The 20,167-nt window shown below is 37.0% G+C and overlaps 1 protein-coding gene and 1 long non-coding RNA gene across 2 annotated transcripts in view; one reads left to right on the forward strand and one right to left on the reverse strand.

The window, feature by feature from the left end:
• The window catches only part of LOC119770815 (putative uncharacterized protein DDB_G0271606), a 35,470-nt gene extending 25,612 nt beyond the window's left edge, over nucleotides 1–9,858 (reverse strand). The window contains exons 1-2 of the mRNA XM_038266346.1: nucleotides 9,848–9,858; nucleotides 9,639–9,652 (exon numbers count right to left, since the gene is read on the reverse strand). Of these exons, the coding sequence (XP_038122274.1) occupies nucleotides 9,639–9,652; nucleotides 9,848–9,858 (25 nt within the window). The remainder of the gene's footprint in view (nucleotides 1–9,638; nucleotides 9,653–9,847) is intronic.
• A 2,122-nt stretch (nucleotides 9,859–11,980) lies between these two features.
• On the forward strand, nucleotides 11,981–12,425 carry LOC119771261. Its single transcript, XR_005276449.1, has 3 exons — nucleotides 11,981–12,072; nucleotides 12,139–12,302; nucleotides 12,368–12,425. It is a non-coding gene; the product is annotated as an uncharacterized LOC119771261 (long non-coding RNA).
• Nucleotides 12,426–20,167: the final 7,742 nt, after the last annotated feature.

A 20,167-nucleotide genomic window follows, 5' to 3' on the forward strand; every position in this document is an offset into this window, starting at 1 on the left:
TTGTTTGTCTATATACATGAGATGAGCTCATGCCAAATATGAGCCTCAAATATATGTCAAATATGAGCCCTCTACGACAAAGGGAATTGGGGTAAAACGGGCATTGATGTTTACATTAAAAAAATCATTAAATTGCTCGCATTTCCGTAAAACTTTATCAATTACAACTCTCTTAGATGCATTTGAAAGGCATTTTGGAGCTCTTCAAAATGTGCCATAAACATGCTAGATTGGTTTGATTTTTCTCATAGCCTTTGCTAATTACTGCCTAAAATTGATTTTCTTAAAACCTTAATAACTTTTTGCCACAGCATCTATCAACCAATCGCAGTTTTTATCATATTTTTACGATTTTTCTATAACAAAAATATTTTAACGTTTAGCTTTGCCCTGCATGCCAACAAGACGGCCCTTTTTGGTCTCAATTTGGACATATTCGGAATCCTCGGGAAATTTCACGTTAGGTGTTGGTATTATGAGTTTGATTTAGAAAAAAAAATTAAAATAAAACATATCTGAAAAAGTTAGATTATGTTTACTCTGTGACCAATACGTCAGATGCTGTATCAAGTAGGCGAATACTTGTTTTGCCCCTAATCCGACAAATTGCTAAAAAATATTTTAAATAATTAAAAAGAATCTGCAAAAACTGCCTTTTAACATGAGAACACCTAAGTGGGTCGGATTTCACAATAGCTGCAGTGCCACAGTGTTCGGAATGGCAAAATTAAGTGGAATAAATTGATAACTCCTTTATTTGACATCCTAGCGAAATGGTGTCTTCGAAAGAGTTGTTGTACTTGATAAGGGCTATCTTTTGAAGTTATTGACATTCAGGGTGGCGACCTTCCAGGGTGTCAACCAAAAACTAACTTTGTTGGATGACGTTGTACGGCTTTAGTGTCTTCGGCAAAGTTGTAGAGGAGAAAATTTCATGAAAGTTTGTCGAAGGCGCCAAATATGTAGCCCTTCATCTACTCGAGATATACGCCCTTTTAGCAAAAATGGTCCAAAAAAGCACATTTTTGGTGATAACTCAAAATGTTAGCATTTTAGCGGCCTACTATATCCTGAAGAGTTGTTTATGACATAAAATTACACATCTTTGCCGAAGACAGCAAAATGTTTTGAGCCTTTATTGAGGAGTTATAACCATTTTTAAGTGATTTTGAGCCTATTTTCAAGTTGCTATGTTTTCAAAACGGCGCATTTTGGCGCAAAACCGAACAATGCTCCTGAAAGTACTCACTTTCAACTACATTTCCTGAAAATATCTCCGTGTCTATCGGTGTCTACTTTTAGATGTCTCAATTTGAATTTGACGGTTTTTAATCAATTTATTTACAATTTTTAAGCGGAATCTTATTGAAAACGTGGTAATAATCGGTAAATTGAAGGGTAAATTGATCGATTTTTATGGAAAATACTTTGTCTATGAAAAAATACGACAACCTTTCTAAATTGACCAAATATAAAAGGAAATACTTAATTCCAAATACGAACAATTACTTAAAACTTTAACTTACATTTTTTTTGGGTTAAACATGTTTTTATTCATAATTTTAGATTGTGTGTCATAACTAAAGCATAAATAATGTATTTTCCATAAAAATCAATCAATTTACCCTTCAATTTACCGATTATTACCACGTTTTTAATAAGATTCCGCTTAAAAATTGTAAATAAATTGATTAAAAACCGTCAAATTCAAATTGAGAAATCTAAAAATAGACACCGATAGACACGGAGATATTTTCAGGAAATGTAGTTGAAAGTGAGTACTTTCAGGAGCATTGTTCGGTTTTGCGCCAAAATGCGCCGTTTTGAAAACATAGCAACTTGAAAATAGGCTCAAAATCACTTAAAAATGGTTATAACTCCTCAATAAAGGCTCAAAACATTTTGCTGTCTTCGGCAAAGATGTGTAATTTTATGTCATAAACATCTCTTCAGGATATAGTAGGCCGCTAAAATGCTAACATTTTGAGTTATCACCAAAAATGTGCTTTTTTGGACCATTTTTGCTAAAAGGGCGTATATCTCGAGTAGATGAAGAGCTACAAATTTGGCGCCTTCGACAAACTTTCATGAAATTTTCTCCTCTACAACTTTGCCGAAGACACTAAAGCCCTACAACGTCATCCAACAAAGTTAGTTTTTGGTTGACACCCTGGAAGGTCGCCACCCTGAATGTCAATAACTTCAAAAGATAACCCTTATCAAGTACAACAACTCTTTCGAAGACACCATTTCGCTAGGATGTCAAATAAAGGAGTTATCAATTTATTCCACTTAATTTTGCCATTACGAACACTGTGCAGTGGTGACTAATGCAGAGTCCGTAAAAATAATTTTCCGAAAAATTCTGAAGTTTTAAAGACGCTCTTCAGAAAGGTTGTTACAAATATGAGGCAGAAACTTTTGGTTTGGTTGAATATTAGGGCGGTTCACGGTTAGGTTGATTTTGAAAATCAAACTTTTCAAGAATAAATTTGGGTTTTTTTGTCATCTGGAAAGTTGCAATTTACGCCTTCTACGACCAAATTTTGAGAAAGCATTAGAGCAAACGAAGCAATTCAAGGTTAAGTTTTATAGAAAATTAATGTAAAGGGCACTTTTAGAGCTCTAAAAAAACATTTGTTTTTACAAGTTGATTTGTACTTGAGGGTCGAAAGATACGGCTATTTTAAGGTAAAAAAGATGCAAATTTAAGTCTTAAATATTTCGAAAAAGTGCAGGTCAAATTCTAAATGTTAGATTGCATCCAAAAGGAGAGATTTAGCACTACAAACCCTGAAACCTCAGGGATATGTTTCTTTAAATGCGAGATATCTTTATTTAAAAATGACTAACAAGGGAAAAGTTACTGGGACCACCCTAACGAAATTTGAAAATTGTCGAACTATATGATTTTCCGTGTAATTTTACCCGCTGAATCTGAATCTGCCCTCAGAATTGAGCTACAGTGTCAAAAACAATTAAAGGGTTTGGTCATATTTTGGGTTTATTGAGATATTAAAAGCGCAGCGGAGTTAAACTTTCTGTCAAGCTACTGTGAAGTTTTGCATAATACTTGCAAAAGTTTCACTCCATGTTACCGGCTCACATCTCTCTTTTTAATTTCTCGATATGATTGAAATTGCATCCAAATCAAAGCAGCATCCTTAAACCTCAGAAATGAACGATTCTTGACAGTAAATACGAACGAACTTGGATCAAACGTAAATTCATTCACAAAATCGTTCACAATTAACCCGGTCAGCATCCCACACACGCGCCGGCAAAATCACTCCTCCCGGTCACGTCCGACCAGTTAACAAACTAATAGCAAATTAGATCATCCACGCGTCAGTCGTTAGTTGAGGCGCGTCCTTCACCTACTTGGATTCGTTACCCCATCAGCAGCCTCCTTTGTTTTTGCATCGAATTTATTGCACACGCAGGCATATCTAATTGGATTCATGCGTTCGTCAACGTCCCTTACGACTCAATATTGGGTAACGATTACGTTACGTTTGGTCACGTACAAAATACTGTAATTTACCGCTATTCCAATCACTCGGAGTTTCAGTGCACTCGGTGCAGCACCGAAGAACAATACGTGTCAAGTGATATGTCAAGTCAATAAATGCACACACCTGACAATAAGTTGTGTTCGCTTGTCACATCGCGCAAGAGCACACCACTGTCACTGCAATCAAGTGTGACAAACGACGTATAAATGCTATTCCAAAAGTAAGAAGACGATACGACCGACCGGATTGCGACCGCCTCTTGGCTGCGACAGTTTGGATTGTGCACGGAATGCGTAATTAGGTGGATCAAAGTTTGCTGCCACTTGAATCAGCTAACCCAACCAAAGCTCAAGAGGGAAGCACGCCAACAATAGACCGCTCTACCCTTGAGATTGCAACAAACTTTGGCTGATCCGTTGAACAAGCAACCCGGGGTAGACAAAGTTCACGATGGATGTTGACAGCGCAGTGTTGCCAGATGAGATGCAAGATTGATTAACGACCACTGCGACTGCGACACGGACTGGCAACGCTGTCACAAACGGGTCTGAAGTTGGCCTGTTTTACCGGATGAGGTTGTAACTGGAAATGGCCCATTTTCAAGTTTTGGATTTGGACTTGAACTTTTGAACTTACCGGCCTACGACAGTTAGGCTGTTGACACTGAAATCTTGACTGACAACTTTGATCTCATAAGAATTATTTGACTTGAACTAGTTGGAATTCAAAATTCAAAAGTATTTCCAGACTACGGTATCCCTCCCCTTTTCTTCTTTTAAGACCCGGTGGGACCATGCTTGTGGTTGCTGGCACGAATGGAATGATAGTCCCACCGACCGGCACACTGAATATCCCAGATGGAATGGATAATAAGAGCATCGGGGATTGCTCTGGGGGGGAACCCCTTGACGATAGAGGGCGATAGGAGGATGACAGCAACTGTTGCACAAGTTGGTGCAACGATGATTGGCAGAGGAACCGTATTCTATTGCTGCAGCTGATGGATATTTACCTCGGTGGTGTCCGGAAATTTTTCTAACCTCTTTTTACTGAGAATGAACCCTAACGAGAAATGTATTGTGACTCTTGATTGAAGGAAATAAGATGTGGGTGATTGCGAACTGTTGTTGGATAACATTCAATAATTTCCACTTATCCAATTGTTTCTAAATGATATTAGAGAATAACTAGTATAGCATGGTAAAGTGTTGGAAGTATCTGCTTGTTGCTACTGTTGCCAAAGGTTCACTTCAGGAACACTTCGTTATTAAAACCATACAGTTTGATATGCAAGAGTGGTTTGGGATTTTGGAAAATTTGATTCTGGATGTGGTCACCGGAGAACCTGGGAACCGGTCTAGAAGGCAAAATTACATCTAAAGGACACTCCCCATCCAAAAGCAAGAAGTTTGCTACGCTGCTTGATTAGTTTACACTGTTTGCTAATTACGTATCCGGAAGTGGCCTCCGGATTTTGGTGGAACCGGTTTCGACGGTTCGTACAGCATTTTATCTTATTCCTTAAAAAATATGCTTTTTATGTATAACAATCGATGCTTTGCGTAAAACCATGTTTCGGTATTTTTTGGGCACATTTTTCCCACTGTGCGATAGTTTGGCAAAGTCAAACGAAAAAGTGACGATCTGTCATGTTCGTCATGTTTTACACTGACCTCACGAACACTATCAAAACAAACGCATGGTAGGGTGTGTGAGCTCTGTGTAAAAAGGGTGTCAAACTAAAATTGGTGTCAAACCATCGGAGTTTAGTGTACAGTCAACTCTCTGGTTGTCGATCTTTTTGTATTAATATTGCTAAATCAGTCCCCTGAAACTGCATCCCAGTCACGAAATATTCTAGCAGAGCTGGTTCTGTCAGAATCCTGCTAGAACGATGGAACATTTCTGCTAGAATGCTCTAAGAATAACCAGCCTTGTAAGAACTCTGCTAGAATCCTGCTAGAACGTCGTGACTGGGATACTTCGATTCTCTTCATTCTTCGATATTTTCGCTTGCTTAAAGGATCTCTTCCTCGACGGTCCAGTGGATTCTTTTTGCCTTAAAAATCTCTTCCGGTTGTCAATATGTAGTTTCAATTACTGATGGCTTGCATGGGAATTTTTCATTGCGAAACGAAGCTTTGAAGGATGTTTGACATTTGTCATATTTTCAATCGAGTCTTTATTTTGCATCGTTCTGTGAACTGATGACTCTGTTCATCGATGGTCCCTTGAATATTGACCACCGGAGAGTTGACTGAAGTAATTTTCTGCCAAAAATCACAAAAAAACCCTCATTTTGTTTAACAAAATCTGCACCAATCTTGCTGCAATTATAACCAGGGCTGTAATGTTTTGACTCCGAAAGTCCAAAACAATTGAATACCTGATATTTTTTTTCCTTTTTTCGATTCTTCGTAGAAAAATAGACTAATGCCGAAGCTATAGCCAAATCCTTGCAGGGTCCAATCGGTCCAAATCATCATGACGGAAATAAAATTATAAAAATCGATTGGTAGACCAAACAGTGATTTCAATTTCCAACCAAAGTAGGCGTCTAGGGGAGTCAAAATATAACCCTGGTACAAAAATTCAGCGGGTCGGCTCAGATTTGGCAATTTTGTAGAATAAATTTGTTCTTTTTGAATAGAAATATGGATCTTAGACTGAAAATTATAGCATTATAGCTGAAGTATTATAGCATATTTTTAATTCAATTATTTAAAAGAAAAAAGAAATGATAACAATCTTCGTCTTGACTAACGGTTTGGTTATAGCTCTTAAAACTTGAACAAATAGAATAATGCTTTATTGTCAAAATTTTATCATTACAGATCAACTGATCAACGAGAATATTTAAAGAATTAAATATTTTTTAAACTTAAAAATGCCTAACGCTAGTGTGATTAACAGTTATAGACTATTTTGAAAAATTGTAAAAATATTTAAGAAATCACATACAAACTATCAAAAATGCAAAAAGCTTCTCAAATTGAAAAAAAAAAATAGGAACGAGTTTTTAAGAGTGTGTCACCGGTCGTTTCTCGGTGCCCCGATTAGGAAAAACCTTTCAGCGTATGTTTGTCTACCTTCCAAAAATGCATATTTTTTTACTGTGTGCTGCCTCAATAAGGCAAATATACGATCACCTCTTTTCCGACAAATTGTTGACAAATATTTTAATCAATTCTAAATGGCAACTTTCAAATTTAATTCACAACTTCAATTCTTCAAACTTACGTGGAAATTCTTAAGGAATCTGAGTATGACAAAATTTAGCCCAACAATTGCCGTCTTGATGAACAACAGTTAACGTTTTGAAAATTTTGTAATAGAAAAAATCGTTTTAGAAAAAAACTGCGATTGGCTGCCTCTGATTGCGTAAATGTCCCGTAAACGTTTTCATCGCTTTTGAGTTAAATCATAGACTAACAAAAGACTACACAGTGGGCTCTGAACCATGACTTTACCTTTCTATGACCCCTCGGCACGGCCGGTTCAGTGTCAAAAAATGACAGATCGAAATGTCATCAACTGGCAGCTCTGACTTTTACATGACATTTCACGGAATATTATTGTTTTTGTTTTGATTTAAACAGAACCAGTTCCGGATGAAGCCGTTTGATATCGCCGGGGAAAAACCGACCTCCTCTCACCCGAAATCGTCCCCCTGAAAGGCAAGAAAAGCCCTTGCAGACGCCATCTGGGCCTCGACGTACTGCACAAACTTCAAAAACCTCCTCACGACCAAGATCTTTGTCCTGAACTGTCAACTTGGCATTCCGAACCCCAGCAATAACGTCGCGGATACTTTTTATCATGCACTTGAATGTTTATTTTCAATAAATTGGTTACGCACATTTTCAACTAAATCTAGTTTTTTTGTTCATGACAAACTCCTCGCCTTTCTGGATGTTTTTCATCGGCTTCGGAATGGCCTTCTTCAGCAGCTCCTGTTCGTAGTCGTTCACCTTGGACAGACCAATGCTCTTCTCGAGACTGTTCTTGCCCAGCAGCAGCGGCTATGAGAAGGAAGTGGATTTGGGTCAGCAGAACGGGCTCCGGCACCGGCCTTGGCTTTGAGGATCTCTTGAATGCGTTCCGTAAGGGCGGCAATGTTGTTCTCGGGAAGCTCTGGGATACACTGGGATGATGGTCTCGCCGGAGTGACCTCCGATGACCGGATTGTTGACCCGTTGAAGTCTACACCTTCACCGATGAACGTGTTGGCACGGATTCAGCGTGGAAATGCCAAACACGCACCTAGTGTCCTAAACTTAAAGTGTCGCAGGCAGATTTGAGATGATTCCAATCATCGTGGGCGATCTGTTGAACAGATTTATTTGCTGCCTGCTGCCTTAATTGCTAAACAAAACAAAAAAAAAAACAACATGCGCGCGTAAATCAGCACAAAACGGAATCGAAAAAGCCAGCGCTGCCAGGTTGATCTGTCATACAAGGGGCGAGCCGATGCGGTTCAACGAAGTACCCGCGGTTCACAGCTTATGAATCAGACTTTATGGAAAACTATGTTCGGAGTGTTTAGTCTTTAATTAGTCTATGTTAAAATCATGTGCTCTTTCAGAAAAACCTACAATATCCAGTACTTTGTTCTAGAACTCTGGATGAAATCCAGTTTTTTAGTGAAAATTTGACACCGTAGCCGTATGTGTGGGACAAACTTCAAATGCGCTTTTCTCAGCATGCTGTTTTTGGACATTTATGCGGTCAGTATAGCCCACACAATTCCTTTACTTTTGACCTAAGGGAGTACAGTAATTTGCTAAAGATATTATAAAAGTCGTATCAATCCTGGATCTTTATGTCACTTTTTGAAGAAGAGTTGAATGTAATTATATACTACTAGAATGCGAATAATTTCAAGATTATTACCCTACACAGAAAAAAAAAATCCGGTAAATTTACATCATTTACGATGTACCAAAAGTGCACGTCATTAATGATGTAAATTTACATCAAATTCATTTGAAATTTACATGCCATCCGATGTAGACCTGCCGAACAAATCGCGCTTCAAAAAATGTAAATTTCCGATGAAAATAACGTAAATTTACCCAAGCCGAAATTTTTTCCGTTGAATCTCGAATCCGATGTAATTTTCGTACGCTTTAAATGCTTTTTTTTAGATTCAAAAGCGCTCGAAAGTTTCATCTAATTCAGATTCAACGGAGTGTTGCAAAAGCGCCACCGAATGAGGGCAGTGTATTCTGAAGCTACATTTGAAAAGGGCCCAAAGCTGGAACTATTTTGTATACTCCGATACTACAGTTAACTATTTAACAAAACCCGCAGTGTCAAATGGTAGCGAAGAGGCCAGCTGTTGTTTTAATCTTAGAAATTTCTTTTTAAATTACTTAAATCTGGATAATTCTAAAAATAGTTCGAACTGTCAGAATCAGACATTTGAAAATCTAAAAAGTTACATTGTTATCAATTGAAACATCTCTGTTGTCATCAGACGATCTCAGATAACATCAAAAGTTGAACAGAAAGCTCAGTCTGCTACTGATAATTTCATCCAGTCGGGGTAGTAAGCGTGTGCTGATCCTAAAAAAGAGTGCAAAAATATCGTTTTAGAATCACTATGATATGCCACTTACTTTCCTTAACTTCTGGAGAAACTTTTGGAAAGAACGCACAAGCAGTTTGACAATTGCAAATATTATGCAAATGCGAAACAACAACTAACTATTTACCAAACCCAAAGTGTTGGAAGCTGGGAAGTCCAACTTTTGTTTTGTACATAGAGTTTTGCGAAACAGTTTAGTGAAGCTTGAGAATTAGCTTAAAAGTTCAAACTCTCAAAATGCTTATCCGCCCTTTTGTCGTATTCACATAAACTGTTATCCGGCACGCAGACGCGCTGTATTTCCAAAGGTTAGACGTAACCGGTTCTCTCGAACAACGTCCACATCATTCCGTCAGATTCAACAGACATCAGGTTCCTCCGAGAAAAGTTAAATCCGGCCGCTTGCTTTGTCAACGATTCGACAGGAACTCCCTCCCCGATGGCTGGTTTTGCTGTCCAGTCCGAGACAGACCGCTGGTCCAATGGGGATATGATGGTAGATTTGGTGTTGGTGGTGCAAATAATGTAATTACCTTTGGAAAAGTAGCTAAAAAAGAATAAATTAGAATTAGTCACTTTTTTTAAATATATTATTATAAAATTACAGTTTTGTTTATCAAATTAGTGCTGCTCTCTATGCTTGAAAATGTCGAGGAAGGTCGCCAGCGCTCTCGTCAACTCTCGTGCTACCATCATGGCTATCGGCCACTGCCACCCTTCACGGAGTAGATTCTTCCTGTACACTTTGGTCATTCCTGACATATAATCAAACCACTCCTAGACGATTTGTCCCAAAGGAAATTTTGCACTGACAAGGCAATCAAGTCACGAACCGATAAACAAATTTTGATCATCAGTTTGATAGGTTTTTTTATAAAATAATAAAACGACCGAATGCGACGGAACGACGGAGAACTAAGCACAAATCGGAGAAGGCTTTGCGGTATTTTTCAGCTGGAAGCAGCTGCACTCGCGAGTAGCGTTTGCAAAAACCCAAACCAAAACAAAACGGAAAACGTCAATCCAGTCACACGTTGCGATAGAATCCGGCAGATTTGTACACTGTTGTAAGAATATAGTTGTTTGACAACGAGTAAATACGGAGAAACACCTGCTTTCTCAGAAACGTGTAGTGTTCTATATTTTTTTTATTGAAAAGGTCCTATAAATATTTGAAACACAATAGCTGATAGGACCTTTTGAAAAAAGTCGAGTTGTTTTCTGCTTGTGCCATTTTTCTCTGGTTTTCGGAAGGGCTTTTTCGTTCGGCAATTTTTTTTCACGAAATCCGTCATCGAACTAGATGAAAAATTTCCTCCCGCCAGCTTTGACTAGAAACCACCGTTAGGTTTCTTCAAAGCAGCGCGGCCACGAATCTGAGCGACGTAATGCTAACGATTTTGACACTAGTAACTAATTACGCGTGAAGAGCAAAAATCTTAAGGCATGGCTGAAAGTGCGCAGTGCCGGAGGGGACGAAATAACTCACAATGGGTTCCCCCGGATTCAGCTGGGCGATTCAAAGTGACAGCAAGATTCTGTTGGGGAAGAACTGCTAGGACCGTGAAGTTTTTGTCGCAGCTGGGAGTGTTGACGCTGGCCGTTATATACGGGTAATCGCTACTATTGGTCTTCCCATCGAACCCGGCTTCCAGCTGATTCTGGCGGAGCTGCCAGGACCTACATCTACTTTCAGAGAAGTACCATTACACCACCGATGATATCCCGCTGTCTCGCACCGAACTGTACCATTATCTGCACCAAGTTTGCCAAGCTGGCCGATGTCTACGGCAACGAGCAGAAGCACCACTGAAGAGAGGATCAGACCCGGAAATTTTCGAGTGGTGCTTACTGTAGCAACCCGGCACGTTGCACCCGATCCACGGCGTCAAATCATCGTTGCTTGTCACAAACCATTGTGGGCTGAGCCACGGTTTTAAACCGGCCGGTAGTGGCAGCTCTTGCCACCGCAAGTGATGCTGTCAGTTCGTTGGCGGCCGGTTTAAGAGGCGAATATCCTGGAACACACCGGGCACTGATAACCGCTGCCGGATGACGATCGCTGACATTTCCCGCCTCACTCACTCTCCCCAAGTGGTTTAAAAACTGCAGGGGATAAAAAGAATGAAAATAAATAATGCACGATTAAATTGCAATGAGCAATATTTAACTAAATTAAAAATTCCTTGAACATTAGTTTACTAGTATTTCTTTAGTGTGTATATGGTGGGTGTCCGTGCTAAGACGAAAATTTCAATGCAAAGTGTGCACGTTTGCATAAGAACACCAACACGGGTGTAAACCGTTTGAATTTAAACTAACTTTATCTCAAAACGAGCATTAATTCCTGGGAAAAGGGTAAGCCTTATATTTTGACAACTAATCTCATAAATGATAGCGCCTGTACACAGTAATCCTACTAGTAATAATTGCAGAAATTATGTTTTTATCATGTTTACAATCTGTTGTTTTATTTGGTCTTAAGTTTAAGTGATTTGATTATACCTGTTCGACAAGCATTTTTTAAATTTGTGTTGAATAATAAGCTCGACTTGATTCAACTATGCAAGCCGATAAATAAAAAGTCATCGGACTCTGATAATACACAAAATTGGAAAAGAAACTTGAATAAACAAAATTCGATGACCTGATAATTTAAATGCAAATTTGAAATAAAGAACAACAACAAAAAAACACGATTGATTGAAGTGGGTACGTTTTACAACTCAAAACATTTTTGCAAATTTTCAATGAAAATCAAAGCAAACATGCTCTCAAACATTTACTCAATTTTGAGTACGTTTGTCAGAGTTCTATATTTATGTATTTTATAAGCATGCTAAGTTTTTCGTACAATCGAATTTGGTTTTGCTTACTTTGATTGAAGTTTTCAGTTGTCAAACTGTTCAAAAAGTTTCGTTTTCCATTTTATTTGAATCTAGAGTGACCATGATTCTTGGCAGTAAAGTAAAATTGGCCTGTATTTTTTAAAATTACCTGTTTTGTTGAAATTAAACTGGGATTCTTACGCAGAAAACTGATACGTACTGGACTGGAATAGACAAGTACTTTCGACGACCAGCTTGCGGACACAGATGTATCCCTACTAGAGCAGGATCAGCAGCTAACCCTGGATCCCGGCGCTAAGCCACAAGCAAGTGTACTTCAGCTTCCGGAACCTATTTCGAAATGGCATGGTGAGAATTCCAAATATTTTTTTCCGACTTTATTTTAAAACTTACCTCCCTCTTGAAATAAGCAGGTCCAGAATTATTTCCTGATTACATCAAGTCTTTTGCAGGCAGAACAAAGGCTGCAACATCCAAATAAAATTATCACACAAAATCATTGGAACCATATTCCTTCACCGATTTTCTCCCGTCCTCCGTTTCTTGTTGCCAACAGATGCGAGCGGGAATGGGAACGGGTTACAGAACACCAGTTAAAAATGTCCCCACCATCGATAAAGATTGGCAATTTTACCATGACAGTGGTCCGCCGGAAAGAAACTTGAATTTCCGAGCAACCGAACTAACCCGCGGCATCACAAAATTGTTTTGATTTTGCTAGCTGTCATTCACAAAAACAGGCAAAAAATATGGGATTTTACAATATTTTAGCATTTACATGAAACGTTTTTAAATGTTTTTCACAGTTTACATGTTTTTCATCCATTCAAATTTGTCGGTTATCGTCAACATTTTTTTCATTTACATGAGATTCACCGATTACATGCAATCTAATTTTACATTTTGGGTGTTTAAGTGGCATTTAACCATTTACATCGGATTTCAAATTTACATGAAGCGATTTTACGTCTAAAACAAAGTTTCCGTGTTGGGTAATTTTACACTTTTTTTTCTGTGTACTTCCCTAATCCGGATACCTCGAAATGACCTGTGACACACTCTTGAAAAATGTGGTCTTAAATCTTTTCATGACCATCCCGTTGACCACATGCTACTCTCCGTAAGGATCACCTTCCAGCATTCCAATGAGGCTTGACGTTGAACGCGCTGCTCTGGCCAGAAGTGACCAACCGACGGGAAAATTTTAAGCTACGGTATGAATTTTAATAAATGTGCTGCCATTTCTTCGTGTCTTTGTCGAGCAGCGCAGGATTTTCCGGAGAATTTTCCGCTCACCATACGACCGGCGGTAATTAAAATTGCAAACCAAAAGTGCGCCGCTTTTTTCCAACTCTAGGTGTTTTTTACCGTAACGTGGATGGACTTAAAACACTTATTTGCAAATCCAACTTGGAGCAGAACTTCAAAGTCACACCAGCCCACGGTACGCGTTGAAAGCACCTCTCCGGAAGCGGAAGATCCCCGCTGAAATGCTTTTGATAGAACTCGGAGCCATGTGCCTCTGCGCGCCCTCTGTGCGGGAGTGCTTGCCATAGATTAAAGTCAAATGAACGTATAATTCTATTTGCCTGGTGGCACCCGCCGGACAACGTGCTACTTTCGCGCACTTTCCCACACAGCATCAGGAAAGGAGTGGTTTCCGCGCCGGAGGAAAAGCCAGACCTCATAGCTGCGGTGGTCTGAACCGTGACTCGAATATTAAAGGCATAATTCAATTAGCGAGCCGTGATAGAATTAAATCACGTTCAATTGCTTTCATTCAGGGGAAAGAAACCTGTTCGGTTGAACATTTGGACTACAGTAGTTGTTCGGTAACTGGGCTGCCCAGTTAAAAAGCAGACAAACGTCAAAAAACCAAAACAAACCGAAACGACCGAGGGTTAAGGGATGCAGAAAATCATTTTCAATAAATACAAAAACTTTTTTTCATTTAATTTATTTAATTTCAAGTCACAATTATAGAAATATGAAAAGCAAACATTGTAAATTAATTTGAGTAACTCAGGGCTGCGTAGTCGGGTCATATTTCAAGCAACTCCGACTCCGGCTTTCTGGGATAAGCCGACTCCGACTCCAACTCCGACTCCAACTCCGACTCCAACTCCGACTCCACATATTTTTAAATATTTCAAAAGTTAGTTTTCTATTATTTCGAAAACATTGATAAATAGGATTATTTAAAAACTCTTTAACGTGAAGACTTCCATCATTGCCATGATTTTTCGTTCAAAGATATAAATTTTGTGTCGCTATCAATATTTTGACAAAATTCCTTCTACAAGTTGTTTAGAATAGTGCTCTACACATGCTGATTCCTTTTGGTAACAATTATCCCATTCCTTGCAAAGTTGTGGAAATCGTTATTCATCAATGATTGCCAACTAGGTCGTCAATGATTGTACAACAAAATTATATAAATTTTGAAACACATTTGATTTAGACCAAAAAATCTTTCAGTGGCTTCAAGAAGGCAACAACCGGCACATGCTGATTCATTTTGGTGCAGGAATTTGTTTAATTGAATTCAGTACAGAACATTTTAGAGTGATGATCAATTTTCTTCGAAAATGAACAACGGCTCCACCTTAAGTGGAAAAAACCGGAAAAAGTTTCTAGTTTTACAAGTTTTGGACGTTATTGAAACAGAAATAAAAAAACGTCAATTTTGAAGGAATTTTCAGAAGAACAGTTTGGTAAGTATATTTGGATTTATTTACTTAACCTCAAATTTTCATTAAATTGATTAAAAGCTAAAATATTAAATGTTTATTTTTTTAATGATCATTTAAAGAAAGCTGGCCTTAATGATGGATTTAACATATAAATTCAATTTGCTGACTTTTAAGTTGACATTTATAAGAAGCACAGTGACTATCATGGTCACCTTGTATTTTTAAATAACAATTTTAAACGAAACTATTTTTTAAAGCTCCATTCAAATTTTTAAGACGTACATGTACATCACGCCAAGGTTGAAGAAGTTTATTATTACAAATCAATGTATCTAAAAAAAATCTTCGTGGTAAGAACGCTTAAGGGATCCTTTTCAAATATCCGTGACCTAGAAAATATTTTACCACGGAATTTTGGATTTATTTGATTTTTTTTATTTTTTCATACATTTAAAAGGAGGCGCTCGATACTTCTTGCATCTTCACCTAAACCAAAGCTTTATGAATGGTCGTTTGCCTCCATGAAAATATATGAAAAAACTTAGAATTGGATAAAAAACAAAAATCCACTGGATAAATATTTTCTAGGTCACGGATATTTTTTTTATCTTGAAATCCTGTCCTATCCTGAAATCTTAAGATTTATTCAACGATAATTTGCAACAATATCAAAATAGTTTGCCTAAGGATCAACATTCTCAGACACTTTTAATTTTTTATACAAAGTTGTAAACAATATGCGCATGTTGAGTTCCAAGTAATAGATTGTTATAATCGTTGAATATTTGTTGGAAGAGTTATCCTTTCAGTGATTTTTTTGTTTTCGATTTCCATAAATAGTGATTATTATTTATATTTATTGATGTACCTCGTAACTTTTTTCCTGAACATTGTTTTACCTAAAACCATCAAGACATTTACTATCGGGGTATAAGATGACTGTGTGTGTACTTTTTTCAGAAAGAACTAGATTAAATTTGGTCAAATTTGAGTTTAAAGGGTACATAAATATTGGCAAAAGGATGCAGTCAAAAATCAATTAAATATTTCTGACTTGGGTAAGAGCTGATTAACAGGTTATCATTTAGTGATCTCTAAAAAAACAAAAATGGCAACGCAGCGCATGCAACTTGAAAAAAAAAAAATAAAAATACAAGGAGTTTTGTAAATTAATCTGTTTTATAGCAAATACTAAAAAATATAAAATAAACATACTTTTTGTTGAATTAAGGATAACTCCGACTCCGACTCCAACTCCGGGTAATCAGATATTTTTGGCTCCGACTCCGACTCCAACTCCAGCTAATAAAATTTAGCCGACTCCGGCTCCGACTCCAGCTGTTCGAGTTTTTACGACTCCGACTCTGACTCCGACTCCAGGCTTCCCAAAAAGACCCGACTCCACCGACTCCGGCTCCGACTCCGACTCCGACTCCACAGCCCTGGAGTAACTTTTATTTCTATGTTTCATCAGGAAAATATTATGCATCTGTGGTCCCCTCGTGATTTTTCGTTCAGCCCAGTTAAGTGACTGGACTACGCTCTCAGCCCAGTTATCGAACGAGTACTGTTTTTTGCATAACTATTTTTTGTCATTTTGCAACATCGAAGTTGTTTGCTCCAGATATATATGCACTTTTTATGTCTTATATTTATAATATTTCATATTTCTCCAAGCAAACTTTAAAGAAAACCTTTTTGTTTTCTTTCAAAAGGATATCTCATGTTTTGAAATGTGACAGTGTTTATGTTACAGACATGACCAATATGACAAAAAACTTTGCAGGAAGCTCAAAGCCTCATTAAGTCGGCCTGTTTCGTGGAGAATTATTCAACAACAAGTAAAATTCTTTCATGAGACTTAATGACTTATGGGAATGTGAATTTATTCTACAATAAATTAATTAGTTTGACGCTTTATCACTTGACGCTTTACTAACTAACTTAAAAGAAGTGGTAACAAACAGTGCAACTTAAATCATTTGTGATTGTTGCCAAAAGGAATATTTTCGAAGAAATTCAATCCATGAAAAAACAGACATATTTCACTTGGTAAACACTTTATTATATCAATTTCGTTTTCTTTATATATTTTTGTTTCTCGTTTTTTTCGGTACAAAACTTCGTCTTACTTACACCTCTTACCTAATTCCAACGTTTTTTTTTTCATTTGTGGTACTTTTCTTATCGATCTTAAATTACTTTTGTTTGTTTTTTTAATTCGTTGATTGCAATCAAATTGCGTTATAAACTGTCACATCAAGATTTAACTGACACGGTATCACAATCAAAATTATGTGGGTCCTCTTTGCTCGATTTGGTTAAATGTTTGGTTTTATATTTGTTGGAAACGCGCGTTCTCTACAGTTTTTGAAATGTTTTATTTCTAATAGTTTGTTTATTTTTTTCATTCAAAAATATATTTAGTTGTGAAAAGGTTTTTTTAATGACTAACAGTTTACGTTTCATCTTACAACTGTGCACCACCAAGGTGCCATAAATGGAAGTTACTCTTACTTTGCTACGAAGGGGCTCTGTGTCTACAGTAAACTTAACACAATCCAAGCTTAGAGCCTTTTCGATTGAGAAACTACTTGCGGAAATGCGGCTTTGCTTTGCTAAACATTTCTTTGCAACGTATCTAACATTTAAATTTGCACTACATTGTGTGGGGGTTGTTCAACTTTTTTTTTTCGATACAGGGATTATTGTGGCTTTTGTTTTAGTTTTGTTGACGTTTTGAGGTTAGGGTAAACAATTATTTCTTGAACCAACTACAAATATGTTTCTCCATGTGGAGAATGTTTTCTCTTGCAACAGTAAAAATAGTGTGTTATTTTTCTCTGTTCAGATTTTGCTTGGATTTAACGCTGTTATTCAGTGGAAACTTTAACGGGAACAAAGCTTTGGAGTAATGCCACTTTTACGACTGTAGTCCATCTGTCATAAAATTTCATCATTCATAAAAACGCTTTACTTTTATCTACTCTGCTGATTTTATTTTCCCTACTCAGTTTGTCCCTATTCTCTATCATTCAGTTGGTTTATTGTTTGCAATTTCACCGCGATCGGTGCACTTCAGAGGTATGGTCAATGGCGTTTGCAGAAGGTTCGACTGTAGTCCAAATTTATTTGGTACCCTTCATTTCGAATATTGTCATTTAGCTTTTACTTTTATGTATTATGAACCACAAATTAGGTTTTTTTTTCGAAAAGACAAGACTTCCATCATTGTCATGATTTTTCGTTCAAAGATAAAAATTTTGCGTCCCCTTTAATATTTTGACAAAATTCCTTCAACAAGTTGTTTAGAATAGTGCCCTACACATGCTGAAACCTTTTGGTAACGATTATCCCATTCCTTGTAAAGTTATGGAAATCATCATTAATCAATGATTGCTAACTAGGACGTCAATGACTGTGCCACAAAATTATATAAATTTTGAAGCACAATTGATTTAGATCGAAAATTTCTTCAGTGGCTTCAAGAAGGCAACAACCGGCACATGCTGATTCCTTTTGGTGCTGAAATTCGTCAAATTGAATTTAATACAGAATATTTTGTAGTGATGATCAATTGTCTTCGAAAATGATCAACGGCTTCACCTTAAAACAATTTAAGAATGTTTAACCCTCTTTAACACAACGCCGTATCTCATTTTTTTAACCTATTTTTGGTCTTAAAAAGCATTGGAAAGAAGAACTCTTAAAATATAAGAAAATTTTAGGGCTGGAAATGTGATTGGTTCCTTGTGACTTTGCCAATTTTGCCAAAAATGTGAAAATCATGCAAAAAAAAATATGGAAAAATGGCTGTAAAAACATGAAAAAACTAAATAGACAAAATGTAATGATAGAAGGTGGTAGTATTAGCCAAATACATTTTGTTTCTAAATCAGGTAAGACACATAAAAAATTTAATTATTTAATGATGTAAAGAATTCTTCCCAACATGTAAGCCTTACATCGGTTGACGCTTTTTTTTAACGATATGATCGATTTAAAAATGAACTTAAAATTTTGCCATTTGATAAAATTAAACATTAGAATCAGAGTTTCCTTATATATATCTTATCTTCAGTTGCAAAATAAAAAGTTATTGGAAAACACTCAAAAACACTTTTTATCTAAGATTTATATTTTTGTCAATGCTATAAAAATGTTTGATGTTCAAAACGTATAAAAAAATTAAGAGATTTTTCCCAGCTAGTTCAAATATCGATAGCTGCTAAGTTTTACCCTTAAATGACTTCAACTTGAAAATTTACTCAAAAAATATGTATATTTCAATATATAAAAAATGCCTTTCTAGAATGTATCAAGACATTTTTTGTAAGGACACCTGCTAAAAAAGCTAGAGTTCGAGAAGGAACCCAACAAATTTAGTTTTATAAAAACTTTCAGTTTTAACATAATTTTATCAAAAGCTAGGTTTAAACAAAATCGTTTATTAGTCATTCCAGGTTAACTGAGTTCACTTTTGGACTCGACCTTCAACGATTTGGACCAAACTTGGGTGGAACGTTCATCTATCGATAGTTAACAGAAATTCCAAGTTTGGTGCTGATTGGACCATTCCTCTATTATTGACACCGTCCTCTTTTTTGATGGTTTTGTAAAAAACTTTTTCTTTCTTTTAGTTTTTTAGTTTTAAAATCAAATCAATGTATCAATGTAATCAATGTAAATCTAATTTTTTTGGAAAATCGCCAAAAAAGAGGGTGTGTGTGTGTGTGTGTGTGTGTGTGTGTGTGTGTGTGTGTGTGTGTGTGTGTGGTCCAATCCAATACCCGCTAACTGGTAGCGAAATTATGGGAAAGTATAATTTGTATCAGACTGTGTATGTATATGCCGAATGCTGATACAGCTTATCTCAGTCCCGGGTATTAGGTGGTGACAGCCCTCGCGCTGCTTCCAACGACCCATTTCAGAATGACAGAGCTCCTTGCGGTCCAATTCCGAGGTCGCTGGGCATTGTTCGGCCTCGCCTAAACATAGAAGCAAGCATCTGAAGGAAACTCGATCTATATTTAGACTTCCAGTCCCGTCAGGCAAATCAGAGACCAGCGCGTATTTAATATGAGAAAATAACATGTTTCAACACTACCCTTCAATTCAATGCAAGAGTGTAAACCTTCTGCTTAGCGTCCCAGACCACCAATCCTAAGGTGTGAGCAGGGATGCCAGATACACAGATTTGTCTGTGTTTCACAGACTTTTGAGCTTGTGTCAGACATTTTTTGAGGTGCACAGACTTTTAAAAAACTTCATTAAATTAATATTTTGTAATCTTTTTTGTCGAAACTTATTTCGTTAGACTTCAAATGCTTAAAAACGCAGTTTCTGATGGATTTAAATGACCGTGAATTGATATATTTGAATTTTAGACAAATGCACAGACATACACAGACTTTTTTACAGACATTTTCAAAAACCAAGTGGCATCCCTGGGTGTGAGTTCGAATCTCACCTGATTCATTTTAGTTTTTATTCATATTCAAATTCCTGATTCCAAATTTC

This window comes from Culex quinquefasciatus, chromosome 1 (genome assembly GCF_015732765.1).
Source record: "Culex quinquefasciatus strain JHB chromosome 1, VPISU_Cqui_1.0_pri_paternal, whole genome shotgun sequence".
Classification (NCBI taxonomy): domain Eukaryota; kingdom Metazoa; phylum Arthropoda; class Insecta; order Diptera; family Culicidae; genus Culex; species Culex quinquefasciatus.